Here is an 18,497-nt window from a genome sequence, read left to right as displayed (position 1 = left end):
CATTTTTGGCTGAACTAACGCTTTAACTGCTTCAAGAACCGTGATGCTGAGGAATTGTCTTGTAGCTTTTCGGTTGAATTACTCATTTGTTTACTGTGTGTGTAAATGCTTTCCTCTGCGTGTCTCTTTGAAATAACAAAATCTGCCGATCTGGATCAATCTGCGCACCATAGAACCACCACTGTTCTTCAGCCCTGTAGTATAAGCCGTTTTAAACACTGGATAAATGTGGATAGGATGAGAACTAATTGTTTCCTTTATTTTAGGCGCTGCATTCAAATAATTCACAAGCTGATCTGCTACCAGAAGAAGTGCAGAGTCCGACTGCACTACACATGGAGAGAGCTGTGGTCAGGTATGATCATTACACATGTGTTGAAGCAGAGCTGAGCGATTCATCCGGATCAAACCGCTGCCATCACCGTGTGCTCCGTTTGACAGTGAACCTCGGCTCTAGCAGCAGGAAATGATGCTCCATCTGGAAGCCAGAGGGCGCTCTCAACACACACACGCACACACACACACACGTTTGTTTTTGTGACATATGGGGACATTCCATAGGCGTAATGGTTTTTATACTGTACAAACCGTATTTTCTATCCCCTTACACTGCCCCTAAACCTACCCATCACACACACACACACACACACACACACACACACACACACACACACACACACACACACACACACACACACACACACACACACACACACACTGCCCCTAAACCTACCCATCACACACACACACACTCCCCCTAAACCTACCCATCACACACACACACACACACACACACTGCCCCTAATCCTACCCCTCACACACACACACACACACACACACTGCCCCTAAACCTACCCATCACACACACACACACACACACACTGCCCCTAAACCTACCCATCACACACACACACACACTGCCCCTAAACCTACCCATCACACATTTTATATACTTTATTTGATTCCACATTACAATTCATTTTCATAAGGAATCACATTTTTTGAATGATCTGACAGATTAAAACACAGCAGCACATTATCGTAGATTATGCCGTTCTAAAGGTACAGGAAACATCGCCTCTTCCAGATAAACTTCCTATAGTACCTGAGACTGAGCAGTACTGGACCAACTGTTTGGCCCCTGTTTCAGAAATCCCCCAATGCGGAGTCCACGGGTCGCCAGCCTGTGCACATGACCCAAACTACCAAACACTAGCACTATAAGCTGGCATTCATACCCAATGTTCTCAATTATAGATACCAATGACTGATATTTCAGAGTCTTAGAGCAGTAAGAGTCCTCCTTAAATAAGTCAAATGCACATGACACTTCAAATAATTTGACTGTGTTGCCATTCTGAAAGATGTTTACAATATCTGGTGTATTTGCAATTCCTACAAAAGTGTTAGCAGGTGATTTAAACCATTTATACTGTACAGTAGTGTGTTTAAAGATCTGCTCATCAGCCATGCAAGGAATCTGAGCAGCGGTGATGTCCACGAGTCTGTCATGTCTGGCAGTATATAGTCCTTTCAGTGATGAGCAGCTGATCATGATATGGGCGACTGACTCCAGGAACACACACACACTGCCCCTGCCAGGTCCTTCTCAAATAATTTTGATAAAGTTCATTATTTTCCATAATGTAATGATAAAAATTAAACTTTCATATATTTTAGATTCATTGCACTCCAACTGAAATATTTCAGGTCTTTTATTGTTTTAATACTGATGATTTTGGCACACAGCTCATGAACACCCAAAATTCCTATCAAAAACTTAGCATATCATGAAAAGGTTCTCTAAGCGAGCTATTAACCTAATCATCTGAATCAACTAATTAACTCTAAACACCTGCAAAAGATTCCTGAGGCTTTTAAAAACTCCCAGCCTGGTTCATTACTCAAAACCGCAATCATGGGTAAGACTGCCGACCCGACTGCTGTCCAGAAGGCCATCACTGACACCCTCAAGCGAGAGGGGAAGACACAGAAAGACATTTCTGAACGAATAGGCTGTTCCCAGAGTGCTGTATAAAGGCACCTCAGTGGGAAGTCTGTGGGAAGGAAAAAGTGTAGCAAAAAAAGCTGCACAACGAGAAGAGGTGAGCGGACCCTGAGGAAGATTGTGGAGAAGGACCGATTCCAGACCTTGGGGGACCTGCGGAAGCAGTGGACTGAGTCTGGAGTAGAAACATCCAGTGCCACCGTGCACAGGGGTGAGCAGGAAATGGGCTACAGGTGCCGCATTCCCCAGGGCAAGACACTTTGGGCTACAGAGGAGCAGCACTGGACTGTTGCTCATATTTTGCATGTCATTGGGAAATCAAGGTGCCAGAGTCTGGAGGAAGACTGGGGAGAAGGAAATGCCAAAATGCCTGAAGTCCAGTGTCAAGTCCCCACAGTCAGTGATGGTCTGGGGTGCCATGTCAGCTGCTGGTGTTGGTCCACTGTGTTTTATCAAGGCCAGGGTCAATGCAGCTCGCTATCAGGAGATTTTGGAGCACTTCATGCTTCCATCTGCTGAAAAGCTTTATGGAGATGAAGATTTGGTTTCTCAGCACGACCTGGCACCTCCTCACAGTGCCAAAACCACTGGTAAATGGTTTACTGACCATGGTATTACTGTGCTCAACTCTCCTGACCTGAACCCCATAGAGAATCTGTGGGATATTGTGAAGAGAAAGTTGAGAGACGCGAGACCCAACCCTCTGGATGAGCTTAAGGCCGCTATCGAAGCATCCTGGGCCTCCAGAACACCTCAGCAGTGCCACAGGCTGATCGCCTCCACGCCACGCCGCACTGAAACAGTCATTTCTGATAAAGGATTCCCCACCAAGGATTGAGTGCAGAACTGAACACAATTATTTGAAGGTGGACTTTTTTGTATTAAAAACACTTTTCTTTTATTGATCGGATGAAATATGCTAATTTTTTGAGATAGGAGTTTTGGGTTTTCATGAGCTGTATGCCAAAATCATCAGTATTAAAACAATAAAAGACCTGAAATATTACAGTTGGTGTGCAATGAATCTAAAATATATGAAAGTTTAATTTTTATCATTACATTATGGAAAATAATGAACTTTATCCCAGTATGCTATTTTTTTTTTTTTTTTGAGAAAGACCTGTATATTTCCCTGCAACCCCTTTACAAATGAGCTTGTTGACGCTCCTCTAAATCTGCTGAGAGTCCCAGGTCAGATCTCTTCAGATGGCTCTGTTGATTGTGTTTTCCAGCTCTCATTAACCTCCTGAAGTTCCTGCTGTCTAATGAGACCGGCCTTCTGGCCAAGCACAATATCTTCCAGCTGGCTCTTCAGGTAAACCACACTCAGTGAAGACTACAGATACACCTGGGGTTTGCCTTTCACACACACACTCTGTCTGTCCGGTTTGCTTTAGGTGGTGAACCTCTTCAATATGTTCATCACATATGGAGACACGTTTCTGCCCACCCCCAGCAGTTACGACGAGCTCTATTATGAGATTATCCGCATGCATCAGGTGTTTGATAACCTCTACTGCATGGGTAAGTCAGTCCGCTGTACACATGCTCGATCTCATCCATAAGACTGAAGCTAAACCTGATATTCATGACCCGCAGTGCTGAGAGTCTCCACCAACGCTGGCCAGTGGAAGGAGCCTGCTAGCAAAGTTACTCACGCTCTCGTCAACGTCAGGTAAGAACTCATACACTGAGGACATGGAGAAAAAACACTCAACCTGCTGGAGATGCTGATATTTACATGGCCAGAAAGTCCGATGAAATTCTGCTTGTAATGTAAAACAGTGAGATCTTTACCAGTAATACATATTAATATCAGTCTATTTCTCATAATAATCCATGTATGGGTAATCAAGTACACCTTTAAAAGTTTACACATATTACAACATATTGGCGATACCAAACGTAAACGAAGCCACTGAACTTTTGCTGATTTATTTCTGCTGAAAATGAAAACAACACGGCAGTGACAGGAACTTATTAAAAGAGCAACAGAACAGTTTGGGATGGTATGCCACAACTTTTGACTGTATTGTATGATTGTATTCATTTCACAAATTATGTGAAAATGTACTCTACTAAATAAAATTGTTACAACAACAAAAAGCAATGTGAACTGCTATAATCACACATTACATTTTCAAAAGGAAATAAATAAATATAAAACTTTCAGCCTAATTGGAAAAAAAAGTGCCTGAAGTGCTTAAGGAAAAATGTTTTACTATGCTATGGTTCGTAACATTGGCCACATCAGAGATGTAATTGATAACATGTGAAACAGAGCGGTTCACTGCATGTAACAATTATACACATCGTTTTTTTCACTATGTTTGAGAATTGTCGGTTAATGAGTCTAGGAGAAATGAGCTAGCTCGTACGGATCTTTACCGCCTAAGAACTTAAGTTTCTCAAAATATCGCATCCTTCTCTATATGATTTCGCAGCTTCCACACGTTTTCACATTTTTTCCCATGGTTTAGACGTAACAAATTAGTAGAAATTAGTCTTCAGTGGTATATTAACCATGCAATCCATGCTGTCGTTTACATCCGAGTACCTCCAATATGGCCGCGCATCCGGGTAACTGACCAAACCGTGACGTAGCTACAAACCCTCTTTTATACTGAAAGGCCTTTTCTTTAAAAAAAAAAAGTATGAACTATTAAACAGACGACAGAAGGCATGTAGTAGAGTAGGTTTTCAGACCAGTTTAGATCATTTAGAGGCTGTAGAATTTTGCAGATGTAATATTACAGTATTGGTTCATTTTAACATTGACCGTACTTTCTGTAAAAGCCATAAATATGTCTATAAAAGGCAAAAAAAGATGATAAAGATATTATTTATCAGCCTTTTATGCCAGTTAAAGATGTGCTGCTTCAGTTTAAGTCTATGTCTGACATCAGATAGCTTTGGTACAATGTGTGTTTTGTATTATTTGCTCTGGTTTGGGGCGTAGTGAATAAATTATTGATCTTTGAGTCTGAGGTAATGTGGTAGCGTTCTCTGGGCTTTCAGAGATGTCACCATGCGTTTGTGCCGCACAAAAGAAGGCGCATGTTGTTGTTTTTTAAAAGCATGCATAATGCAAATGGTTACAGCAGAATATCTGAAAGAAGCACACCTCTGAACTTCTACCTTTATTCTCAGCCAGGCGTGTCATAGCACAGCTAATACGCCGTTTTCCAATGCAGGTCACATACTAACTCAAGTATATGAAATACATCTCAAATGTCTGTGTTTTTTTTTTTTTTTTTTTTTTAACTTTAGGGCAATTATTAACCATTTCAATCCCAAGATTGAGTCGTACGCTGCTGTGAACCACATCTCGCAGCTCTCAGAAGATCAGGTAACTCCAGACATTCACAGACCAGAAGTTAACTCACAACCACAGACTTAAATGGGTTTCTGCAGAGAAAATGTACTTTATAATCACTTATGTTTATTAATATTTGTACTATTTTATATAGAAAAAATGCTGTAATAACAATGTATTATTTAGAAGATATGAGACTTCTTGATCCCTTTTTGTCATTACTTTAATCCCTTGCCATGACAGCACCGTTTGCGATGTTCAGTATCCGATTGCAATTTAACATCTTCAATGTATTGCCATCATGTTCAGAAAGTTTGGTCTGAATTGTATGAATCCCCTAGGAGTAGTAGTTAAAAATTCAGAGCCTAATTTTTCCAAAAATACACATTCAAAACAAAATATCGGACTTTCTGTTGGTCGGTGCTAATGACTGTAAATTAGAAAGTTGATGAGATCAATATATGTAATATATGTATGTAATATATGAATTTGGTGAATGTAGGTAAAATTAACCCCCCCCCCCCCACACTTCACTTGTCAAAAGATGACACTACTGAGCCCCTCGACCACACCCGTTTCTAAGGCTTTTCCCATGTCTTCTGATGACATCTTTTGTGTGTGTGTGTGTGTGTGTGTGTGTGTGTGTGTGTGTGTGTGTGTGTGTGTGTGTGTGTGTGTGTGTGTGTGTGTGTGTGTGTGTGTGTGTGTGTGTGTGTGTGTGTGTGTGTCGGGTTTCATGCAATTTGAATGATGCTACAAGTTTAAAAAATTAGAATATTATTAGTTAGATTCATTACCATGGCAACAGTATTTAATATATCAAGAATCCTTTCACAAATTGGGTAAAAATAAGCATTTTTTAAAGTTACACACTTCCTGCTGCCAGTTGGTGGCGCTATGATTTTCACTCACAATAATCACATACATGTAATTGGCCTCTTACCACAAACACACAGATGAAGTTTCATCCAAATTAATCAATGTATGCAGAAGTTATAAGTTATAACATGCTTCCTGTTTATCTTTTCTCACCATAAATTTGTTTCCTCGCCACAGCCAAACCGTTCGAGAGATCAAAAATCTGCTGGCAGCTTAGCATCCTCAATATGTTGACTTCATGCTGACTGAATTTGGTGGCGATTGGATAAATCTGCTAGGAGGATTATATCAAGCTCAAGAGCATGCGTTTTTCTAACAACGCATAGTAGCTTGTCCACCCAAATGTCACCATTATGATCTACAAAAACACCAAATGTCAAGCTAATTAAAATGTAATTCATACCACATTTTAGTTTGTCCCTTTGTGCTGGAAATTACATTTTAAGCATTTTTCGGACAAAATAACTAGCTATTTTTTATGCCTTTAAATACATCCTCAGTTGTGTATATACCTGTGTACTGTGGCAGAGCATTAGCAGTCATTATGAGAAATGAGAGAATTGCTTTGTAATGTGAATATGCATGTATATGTGTTGATGAAAGAGCTGTTGTAGAGCAGCCGTTCATCAGGACCGTCACAGATGTTGCTCGATTAGCCTTTGATCTGTAGGCTAATGATGCCATGTGCTGACCTGAGCTCAGTTATGCCAGCTTCCCTTCTCTTTTATCTCGCTGGACCAGATGCTTCCACATGACCTCTGTCTACCCTCTCTTCCTTTAGTTGAAGAGTACGGATTAGTCAAACTCTAGACCCATCCCATTTAAAAGCACTGGGATATCTCGCAACAATTACCACAGGAAATCACTTCGATTTGTCTCTCATTTTGACAAAGAAGTTTTAACATGCATTTTGTATTTTGAGTGCAGAGATGAAGTAGATTTCCTGTAAGTGTGTGTGTCTGTGCTCTGCAGGTTCTGGAGGTGGTTCGCTCGAACTACGACACACTGACCCTGAAGCTACAGGACGGGCTGGATCAGTTTGAGCGTTACTCAGAGCAGCCCAAAGAAGCAGGCTTTTTCAAAGAGCTGGTAAGCTTTATTAAGAGTTTGCTTGGCAGGATACTTCCTTCCTTTAGCTGTTAATGATTGGCTGCAGGGCACAGCAGCAACAAAAGGTACCACAATGCAAATTTTTTAAAGTGATTCAGTGACAACATTTCAAAAATTGTGGTACCTGGTAGCACATTTTATTCATTTATTATTATTGTGACATTTTATTTGATAATCTTATAGTTACCGTGTGATTAGCCGTGGTCCCCCTATATAATGTTTTTGAAGGACCCTATGATTTTCACCGATCATCTCTTCAGCAGCACACTAACATAAATGAACATCAGAGGAATGTAGAAAACTGACTGAATCAATCCTGTCTCATATAATCGTCAGTCAGTGTTTCAAATGCAGAAAGATGTCAGTGAAACAGCTGGAGAACAATAATGTCATGTAGCATTACATTCATGAGCATAAACCCGTTAGCCAACTAGACAAATTACTCTAGAGAGCAGCATTTTGTATTTGCACTGTATTACATATCCATTTCTATTTGTCCTTGGCCTGTGTGTGTGTTTTAATTATTTTTATTTAATTATTACAGCTATCATTTAATAGAAACACATTTAATAATTTAATTTAATTCAATAATTACAGCCATCATTTAGTAGAAACACAATTCTGTTATTAAAAACTGCCTTATATGTGCAATTTAAACTTTTGCTATAACCTGTTATTAAAGTAAAAATATATATATATTTTACTCAAATAAAAATGTAGGTGTTTTGGTAAAATTCATTAAATTAATTAATACGATTATCAGGGTTGCTGCAGGTCTTTAAAATGGAGCAGAAATTAATATATTAAATTCAGTGTCATGGCATTAATTTAAAGCCATATGATTTCTGGATGCAGAAAATGTGTAGAGAATCGCAGAAACTGCTCATTTACTGTATAATGCAAAATGTCATGAAATTTGTCAATGTTTGTATGAATAAATCAAAAGTAGGATGGGTCAGTCACATAAAGGACAACTCCAGTGAGAAATGAACCTAGGGGGTAATTAACAGATGGTTACCGAGCAGATCGTTCTCTGGGATGCGAATGCAAAGAGTTTTATCTGAAGAGATTTATCGCATTGACTTTGTAAGTGTTTTGGTTCCTTGCCACTGTCGCCTTTGGCTTGGCTTGCTCAGTTGGGGACACAAAATTATGATTAAAGTTATTCAACAAATTATGCAAATAAAATTTATGAATTAGGTTTTATTTAATTCTATAAACTATAATACTGATCTGCCAACATTGTCGCTATATGATAAATTAAAATAAGCTGATAACATCACTGTTTTATCCAGAACGACTGTACAGCCAAATCTAATTTTGTTGCAATATTGTCCTGTTTGACACTGTGAAGCTGCTTTGACACAATCGTGATTGTAAAAGCGCTATATACAGTCTTGTTCAAAATAATAGCAGTACAATGTGACTAACCAGAATAATCATGGTTTTTAGTATATTTTTTATTGATACGTGGCAAACAAGTTACCAGTAGGTTCAGTAGATTCTCAGAAAACAAACAAGACCCAGCATTCATGATATGCACGCTCTTAAGGCTGTGCAATTGGGCAATTAGTTGAAAGGGGTGTGTTCAAAAAAATAGCAGTGTCTACCTTTGACTGTACAAACTCAAAACTATTTTGTACAAACATTTTTTTTTCTTCTGGGATTTAGCAATCCTGTGAATCACTAAACTAATATTTAGTTGTATGACCACAGTTTTTTAAAACTGCTTGACATCTGTGTGGCATGGAGTCAACCAACTTGTGGCACCTCTCAGCTGTTATTCCACTCCATGATTTAACAACATTCCACAATTCATTCACATTTCTTGGTTTTGCTTCAGAAACAGCATTTTTGATATCACCCCACAAGTTCTCAATTGGATTAAGGTCTGGAGATTGGGCTGGCCACTCCATAACATTAATTTTGTTGGTTTGGAACCAAGACTTTGCCCGTTTACTAGTGTGTTTTGGGTCATTGTCTTGTTGAAACAACCATTTCAAGGGCATGTCCTCTTCAGCATAGGGCAACATGACCTCTTCAAGTATTTTAACATATGCAAACTGATCCATGATCCCTGGTATGCGATAAATAGGCCCAACACCATAGTAGGAGAAACATGCCCATATCATGATGCTTGCACCTCCATGCTTCACTGTCTTCACTGTGTACTGTGGCTTGAATTCAGAGTTTGGGGGTCGTCTCACAAACTGCCTGTGGCCCTTGGACCCAAAAAGAACAATTTTACTCTCATCAGTCCACAAAATGTTCCTCCATTTCTCTTTAGGCCAGTTGATGTGTTCTTTGGCAAATTGTAACCTCTTCTGCACATGCCTTTTTTTTAACAGAGGGACTTTGCGGGGGATTCTTGAAAATAGATTAGCTTCACACAGACGTCTTCTAACTGTCACAGTACTTACAGGTAACTCCAGACTGTCTTTGATCATCCTGGAGGTGATCATTGGCTGAGCCTTTGCCATTCTGGTTATTCTTCTATCCATTTTGATGGTTGTCTTCCGTTTTCTTCCACGTCTCTCTGATTTTGCTCTCCATTTTAAGGCATTGGAGATCATTTTAGCTGAACAGCCTATCATTTTTTGCACCTCTTTATAGGTTTTCCCCTCTCTAATCAACTTTTTAATCAAAGTACGCTGTTCTTCTGAACAATGTCTTGAACGACCCATTTTCCTCAGCTTTCAAATGCATGTTACAACAAGTGTTGGCTTCATCCTTAAATAGGGGCCACCTGATTCACACCTGTTTCTTCACAAAATTGATGACCTCAGTGATTGAATGCCACACTGCTATTTTTTTGAACACACCCCTTTCAACTAATTCAACTAATTGCCCAATTGCACCGCCTTAAGAGCGTGCATATCATGAATGCTGGGTCTCATTTGTTTTCTGACAATCTACTGAACCTACTGGTAACTTGTTTGCCACGTAGCAATAAAAAAATATACTAAAAACCTTGATTATTCTGGTTAGTCACATTGTACTGCTATTATTTTGAACAAGACTGTAAATAAAGTTGATTGATTGATTGACAAACAGTTTAATAATAAGATACTTTATAAGCACAGTGCATTACGCGTTTACAGACGGCAGCCATCTTATATCCAGTTATATCGGTTTATTAAAATATATGGTTGACTAACTCCAAGGGAAGAAGGCGTCTCTTATGAGATTGTCACAGTTCATCTCTTAGCACAGCGTTAATGGCTCGACTCTTTACTACTGTTTTCCAAGATGTCTGCTCTCTGTAAATGTGTAATGTACTGTCTTTATAAAGCATCTTCTTATTAAACTGTTTGTACACTTAGAAGTAGGGACGCTCATTATGCTGCCGTGTTAGTGTGAGGCTATTTTGAGCTGTTAGTGGTATTAACTAGCGATTTAATTTCACTTACCCTGTGCCCCATAGACTAGCGTTATAAACTAATCTGTTTTAGAGATAAAACTCTTTACATTTGATTTTCATGAAACCGCATCCCAGAGATAGATCTACTTGGTAACCATCTGTTAATTACCCCTAGGGTCATTTCTCACCGGAGTTGTCCTTTAAAGGGACAGTTCACCCAATAATGAGCACATTCTGTCGTCATTGACTCGCCCTCATGTGAGAGAATACTTCACCCTAAAATGGAAAACATTGGAAAAATAAAGTGCATTTCATAGGGCCCTAAAAAATAATTATTTTGTCAAAGGTGTCATGAACAGTTTTTTTTACTTTTATACTGTTGTCTGAGGTCAACTAATGTGGTTTCTACATTCAGAAACATCATAACTAATCAGTAATCGGCTATTTTCTACACTGGTTTTGAGGCTCTCTCCTGAACGCTGGGTTTTGATGGACACACACACACACACACACACACACACACACACACACACACACACACACACACACACACACACACGTGCCCTTCAAATATCAAGTCAAGAGAGTGAACAGCGCAGATCAAGAAATGAATGTTATTTTACTGTTGAAGATTCATCGGCCTGCCGACGGCCTTAGGTTTCTGTAGCCCGTCTGGAAAACACACAGCTCTAGGACGTTGGGTTTAGCGAGTCCTGGCCCATAAATGTCAGAGTCTGATCCTGAATCACAATAAACCAACAAAAAAGGATTCTCCAGCCTGTGACAGCGCGCTAATGTTCAGTTAGACACGTACATATTATCATACGATCTATAACAATGCAATACTATTACATATAAAAACACGTTTTACTCACATTAGTGTGCTGCACCGTTCATTCATGATATCATCCTGTCTGCAAATCCAGTCTCGTTTACAAACTAATCTGTGGTTAAATGAAGGAACAAGAGTTGATTTTTATGAACACATTGTCAGATATTTGAGCTCGTTTTAATCATAAAATCCCTTTCCCAGGATTTCTGCTCTTCAGTCGTGTTGTTCCTCCAGTAAATGTGTCTTGATGTAAGAATCTTTAGATATTTGTGCTGGAAAAGAAGATCAGAAGGTTCAGTAAAAGTTGTTTCATATTTTCTAGGAGCAGACCTAGTCACATTTGTTCATAAATGCCTCTAATACCTCTAGAAACCCTGATAAAACAAAAAATAGTTTAAAAATATTATATATATATATATATATATATATATATATATATATATATATATACACATACATACACACACACACACACACACACACACACACACACACACTCACCTAAAGGATTATTAGGACCACCATACTAATACTGTGTTAGACCCCCTGTGGCTTCACAAATGCTTTGCTGCATACCTCGGTTGTAACAAGTGGTTATTTCAGTCAAAGTTGCTCTTCTATCAGCTTGAATCAGTCGGCCCATTCTCCTCTGACCTCGAGCATCAACAAGGCATTTTCTCCCACAGGACTGCCGCATACTGGATGCTCTTCCCTTTTCACACCATTCTTAGTAAACCCTAGAAATAGTTGTGTGTGAAAATCCCAGTAACTGAGCAGATTGTGAAATACTCAGACCGGCTCGTCTGGCACCAACTAACATAATAAAGCATAAATGAGACACACTGTAAAGTCCAGGCCTGGTCCTCTCTCGTCCTTCACTGGTGTCGCACGTCTCGAGTCCACCTCGCCACACGTGTCCATTCAGTCACACTATCCTCTCCGCCATCTTGCATTCAGTCACCAGGGTTTGCTCCGCATTAGGGCTCACTTGGACTGATTGTTGGAGTGCATTCACTTTCCAGGAGGTCACGCTTTAAACACAGACCTGCTTCTTTTAGCTTTTTAAAGTATTGTTTCCTCTAATGTATTGGTCATTAATAAACTGATACATGTTTGCCCCTCTGCAAACCTCTCCTGGCATGCTCTGGCACACACACTTTGCAAAGCCCTGGCTTACAGGGATCATATGTACAGCCTCCATATGTCCTCAGTTATCAGTGGCATTTTTGTCAGTTGTTGTTTTTTGGGACTGCCTGTCTAGAAAATCAACATTTCATTCCACTGCTGTATATATGGGTGGAATGACACTACACTAATAATCTAAAACAGAAAACATCACATTTAGGGAAAAATAAAACTTCTGTTTATATTGTGGAATATTGGTAGAAGAGACTGGCCTAGAAATGATTTACATTTAGTTAATGATAGATGTTATTACAATTAGAAAGGTTAATTCTAAAACGTTCAGTACATTCTGCCGAGTTACTGTAAAGCTGAACATTTTGGTGTCCCTCCATCCTTTTCCTGCTTAACTGAGCCCAGTGGCTGCCCTTAGGAACTCTCTTTAAACTTTAATGTGTTTTGATGCGTTTGTTCTCCTCCAGGTGCGCTCCATCAGCCTGAACGTGAGGAAGAACGTGTCTCTGAGCACCATGAGTCAGGATGTCCTGCTGAAGGAGTTCTCCTCCATATCCTGAGACCACAGGACCTTCATACTGACACACACACACACACACACACACACACACACACACACACACTCACCTGAGGCTTCTCACTACTACCCCAGACTTCAGGAGGACAGGACTGGGTTTGATCCTCAGGCTGTATTATTGATGCAGTGTGAGCAGAACAGACTGGTGTCAGCTCTACAGAGCAATCAGCCCATCTTTGCACAATATGAATTTTGATTCTGGTTGCCTGGTCCTTTCTTTTCTCCTTATTTTGGTGATGTGGTGCTGTTTCAGTTGATTCTACTGCGTATTCTTCATGGCCTTAGTATCAAACCCATCAAACCGAAGTGCTCACACACACTCCACACCTATTTTAGTCTTTTCTATACCTGTGTCCAGGCGAGTGAATGCAAACAAGATCTCCTTGCATGAACCTGAAAAATGTCTGGGTCATAATTTATACATTCAAAAGAAAGAATTATAATTTGCTTTAATAAAAAGCCATTCAAATGTTTGAGATTTGCATTCTGACCTATTTTCATGACAATTAAACATGTTTTCTCCAAATTCTCATTACCATAATGTAAACAGAACATAATTCTCATTACCGTAATGTAAACAGAACATAATTCTCATTACCGTAATGTAAACAGAACATAATTCTCATTACTGTAATGTAAACAGAACATGATTCTCATTACCGTAATGCAAACAGAACATAATTGTCATTACCGTAATGCAAACAGAACATTATTCTCATTACCGTAATGCAAACAGAACATGATTCTCATTACCGTAATGCAAACAGAACATGATTCTCATTACCGTAATGTAAACAGAACATAATTCTCATTACCGTAATGTAAACAGAACATAATTCTCATTACCGTAATGTAAACAGAACATAATTCTCATTACCGTAATGCAAACAGAACATGATTCTCATTACAGTAATGTAAACAGAAAATAAATCTCATTACCGTAATGTAAACAGAACATAATTCTCATTACTGTAATGTAAACAGAACATAATTCTCATTACCGTAATGTAAACAGAACATGATTCTCATTACCGTAATGTAAACAGAACATGATTCTCATTACCGTAATGCAAACAGAACATGATTCTCATTACAGTAATGTAAACAGAAAATAATTCTCATTACCGTAATGTAAGCAGAACATAATTCTCATTACCGTAATGTAAACAGAACATAATTCTCATTACCGTAATGTAAACAGAACATGATTCTCATTACCGTAATGTAAACAGAACATGATTCTCATTACCGTAATGCAAACAGAACATGATTCTCATTACAGTAATGTAAACAGAAAATAATTCTCATTACCGTAATGTAAACAGAACATTATTGTCATTACCGTAATGTAAACAGAACATGATTCTCATTACCGTAATGCAAACAGAACATGATTCTCATTACAGTAATGTAGACAGAAAATAATTCTCATTACCGTAATGTAAACAGAACATAATTGTCATTACCGTAATGTAAACAGAACATAATTGTCATTACTGTAATGTAAACAGAACATGATTCTCATTACCGTAATGTAAACAGAACATAATTGTCATTACCTTAATGTAAACAGAACATGATTCTCATTACCGTAATGTAAACAGAACATGATTCCCATTACCGTAATGCAAACAGAACATGATTCTCATTACCGTAATGCAAACAGAACATGATTCTCATTACCGTAATGTAAACAGAACATAATTCTCATTACCGTAATGCAAACAGAACATGATTCTCATTACCGTAATGCAAACAGAACATGATTCTCATTACCGTAATGTAAACAGAACATGATTCTCATTACCGTAATGCAAACAGAACATGATTCTCATTACCGTAATGCAAACAGAACATGATTCCCATTACCGTAATGCAAACAGAACATGATTCTCATTACCGTAATGTAAACAGAACATAATTGTCATTACCGTAATGCAAACAGAACATGATTCTCATTACCGTAATGCAAACAGAACATGATTCCCATTACCGTAATGCAAACAGAACATGATTCTCATTACCGTAATGTAAACAGAACATAATTGTCATTACCGTAATGCAAACAGAACTTAATTCTCATTACTGTAATGTAAAATAATTTTTAAAATAATTGTTACCATAATGTAAACAATTCTCATTACCATAATGCAAATAGAACATAATTCTCATTAACGTATTGAAATAACAATTTTAATTATCATAATGCGAAAACAACAATAATTCCCAATACCGTAATGCGACAAAAAAATTATAATTAACGCAATGCAAAAGTAATGTCACAATCTCATTCTCATTATTCTAATAGTCATACACAAAATAATATAATTATTTAAAAAAATAAAACTTCATAAATAAAGTATATCGTACCACCATAATACATACTTAAAATGTTTAATATATATATATGGTAATGAGAATTTGTGTGTGAAATTTGCTTAATTCTCATCAAATTAAATCGTATTTTTTCTAAAACAGGTTTAATTGTCATGACAGTTCATCACTTCCCCTCAAATTATCATTATTGTAATGTGACAAAATCATGTTCTTATTATAGTTTAATAAAGTAATGATAATTATCCCTCCCTTTCTTTTCTATTAAAAAACATCATACTTTTACATGAAATTGCAGTTTATTTTTATCATGGTGATGAGAATTTGGGGGGTTAATATACTTTAATTTTACAATTAGTAAATTAAACAAATTTGTGCTTTTTTAAAGCAAAATATAATTTTTCTTATGCTTTTTAACATGACCGTTTTCAGGAGATGAATGCATTAATGTTTTGGGTCGCTCTCAGTATTTGCCAGTATTTCAGTGGGGCATCATGAACAGATATGACGTTGCAGTGTAAGAACAGCTGTATATTGAGCTGTCACTCTGAGCAGAGAGAGAAACACACACACACACACACACGTATTAATGTGACACACTCCTGAAAGAGGAGTGAGTGTGTGAGAGAGCCCAGTTCTGGAGCACATTACAGAATTCAGACCAGTTCTACTATTCACTCATCAGAACTTACATCAACATTGAATAAAACTGACACGTCAAAGAAGCTCTTGGCACATTCTTCCTGTACCTGGCTCTAAATGAGTATTTGACTCCTCTGCCTTAGTATTATTTATGGGTGTTTGTTTCCTAATTAAATCTTCTTTTGTACAACATGCTCGATGATGGCCAGTGTGTTGTGTTTGGGTCTTGCTCTGGCATCACAGTGAACTTCTGGAGTCTTCAGAAACACCTTCAACTTTTTATCACTGACCATATTTTACCTCTAATAAGTTAAACTTCTTTCCGTTCAGGATTTATTCCCCATAACTGCCGAGTTGGAGACATTTGTGTGTGTCATTGAGATAAGAGCTTTAAGTTCCTCCTTCAGAGGGCATGTGCTGTATGACGAGAACAGCATCTGCTTAAATGGAAGATGGAAGACACAAAAGAAGATATTTTGAAGAATGTTGGCAACCAAACCATTCTGGTTATAGGCTACCCTTGACTTCTGTTGTTATAGACAAAACAAATTAAAATCTCAAAAGATCATCTATTATGTTCCACAGAAAGAAAGTCATACAACCATTAAATAAGTTAATTAAAACAGTGAATATAATCACAAGTTCCAGGTTATATCTATGGAGCAGCGTTGAATAAGTCAGTGACTGTAAATGTTGCTGAAGCTCTAAACACTGATCGGAGACTTCATGAGAGGAGGAGTGTGTGTGGTGCGAGTCTCTCTGAAGCACTAAACACTGATCGGAGACTTCATGAGAGGAGTGTGTGTGGTGCGGTCTCTCTGAAGCACAAAACACTGATCGGAGACTTCATGAGAGGGTGTGTGTGGTGCGGTCTCTGTTTGGACGGGTTCATGAAAAGCTGCTTAGAGACCGTCTCCTTTGTTAAAAGGACTTTATAACTAAAGCTGAACTGCATAAAACCGCTGTTGATTTTCTTTCTCTATAGGCTTATCTTGCCCAACCATATTTCTCAATCTCCATTGCCTTTCGTTTAGTTTATTCTTTCTTGAACTATTTAACTTCCTATTCAGCTATTTCTTTTTAACTATGGGACTTGGATCATATGAGCTCTACTCTGTGAAAGATGTACAGTAACTCATACTCGTACACTGATCAATATTGCTGAGGGATATTTGTGCTGATTTCTGTGATGCCGTCTGTCTCCACATTTAGCATATTAAATCCATGAATACTCTGAAGAAGCTCCTCTGACATGTCCGATACCTGGACCTTTAACATCCTCAGCATTATATCCATTCCCATCATCTAACTTTGATCACTGTTGAGTTCTTAAAATCGCTTTATTAAAAAACGTAGAGCCTACAAAGTGCATTATTCTGTGCGCATCAGAGGGCTGAGTGTGTGTTTTATTATTAGAGCCTCATGATCAAGAGTGTGTGCTGTCAGCCTGTGTCCTGTACTCTGCTCTCATGTTTTCAGACCTTAGATGGATAAATATAAACCCAAAATATGTGCTTACAGATTCATAGTCATCCTACCAGTTATATATACATCCCAACAGTATGATTTCATTAATGTAGCTTTCAGGAGAAGAGGAGAGAAATCTTTTTTTGGAGATGTGTGGTTTAAAAATAGTTCAAGACAAAAACTCATCCTTGCACTATTCTGGTCTATGAAATATTAAGTATGTGCAAAATTTCGAACCACAGAAAATGAATGATTTATTCATATTATTTAGACATTCGGAAGACTCATTTGAGAAGAAAGGGTATTTAGGAGATTCATGCGTTCCCATCTCTGAAAGCATCATTTAGGCTGATTTATGTTTTTGACACTAAAATGATTTTCATTTGGATTGTGTCAAACAATATATAATATGGAATGATGATTTGGAACACATAAAAACACCTTTGAGTTGGAATGCTCAAATAATTATTTTGGCATTGTTTATAAAATCATAAAATTTAGCATTTGGAAATATTTTAATGTAAAAAAAGTGGTTTTGATTCAGAATGTGCACAAGATTATTTTTCAGAAAAAGCAAAATATGCTTATGATTTAGAATGTGTCAAAAAAGATTTAGAATGTGTAGAAATACTTTGATTCAGAAACTGTAAATATACTTTAGTCAGAATATGTAAATTTACTTTAATCAGAATATGTAAAAATACTTTGATTCAGAATCTGAGTATATATTTTCATTTAGAATATGTAAATATACTTTAATTCAGAATATGTAAATATACTTTGATTTAGAATATATAATATACTTTGATTTAGAATATGTAAATATACTTTAGT

The 18,497-nt window shown here is 37.8% G+C and overlaps 1 protein-coding gene across 1 annotated transcript in view; it reads left to right on the top strand.

Annotated features, from left to right (window-relative positions):
- armh3 (armadillo like helical domain containing 3) overlaps window positions 1-13,965 on the top strand; it is a 35,551-nt gene extending 21,586 nt beyond the window's left edge. The window contains exons 20-26 of the mRNA XM_067416418.1: window positions 267-355; window positions 3,241-3,323; window positions 3,406-3,532; window positions 3,608-3,683; window positions 5,279-5,357; window positions 7,176-7,292; window positions 13,111-13,965. Of these exons, the coding sequence (XP_067272519.1) occupies window positions 267-355; window positions 3,241-3,323; window positions 3,406-3,532; window positions 3,608-3,683; window positions 5,279-5,357; window positions 7,176-7,292; window positions 13,111-13,203 (664 nt within the window). The 3' untranslated portion in view covers window positions 13,204-13,965. The remainder of the gene's footprint in view (window positions 1-266; window positions 356-3,240; window positions 3,324-3,405; window positions 3,533-3,607; window positions 3,684-5,278; window positions 5,358-7,175; window positions 7,293-13,110) is intronic.
- Window positions 13,966-18,497: the final 4,532 nt, after the last annotated feature.

This window comes from Pseudorasbora parva, chromosome 14, assembly GCF_024679245.1.
Source record: "Pseudorasbora parva isolate DD20220531a chromosome 14, ASM2467924v1, whole genome shotgun sequence".
NCBI lineage: Eukaryota > Metazoa > Chordata > Actinopteri > Cypriniformes > Gobionidae > Pseudorasbora > Pseudorasbora parva.
This window is presented reverse-complemented; position numbering and strand designations above follow the sequence as displayed.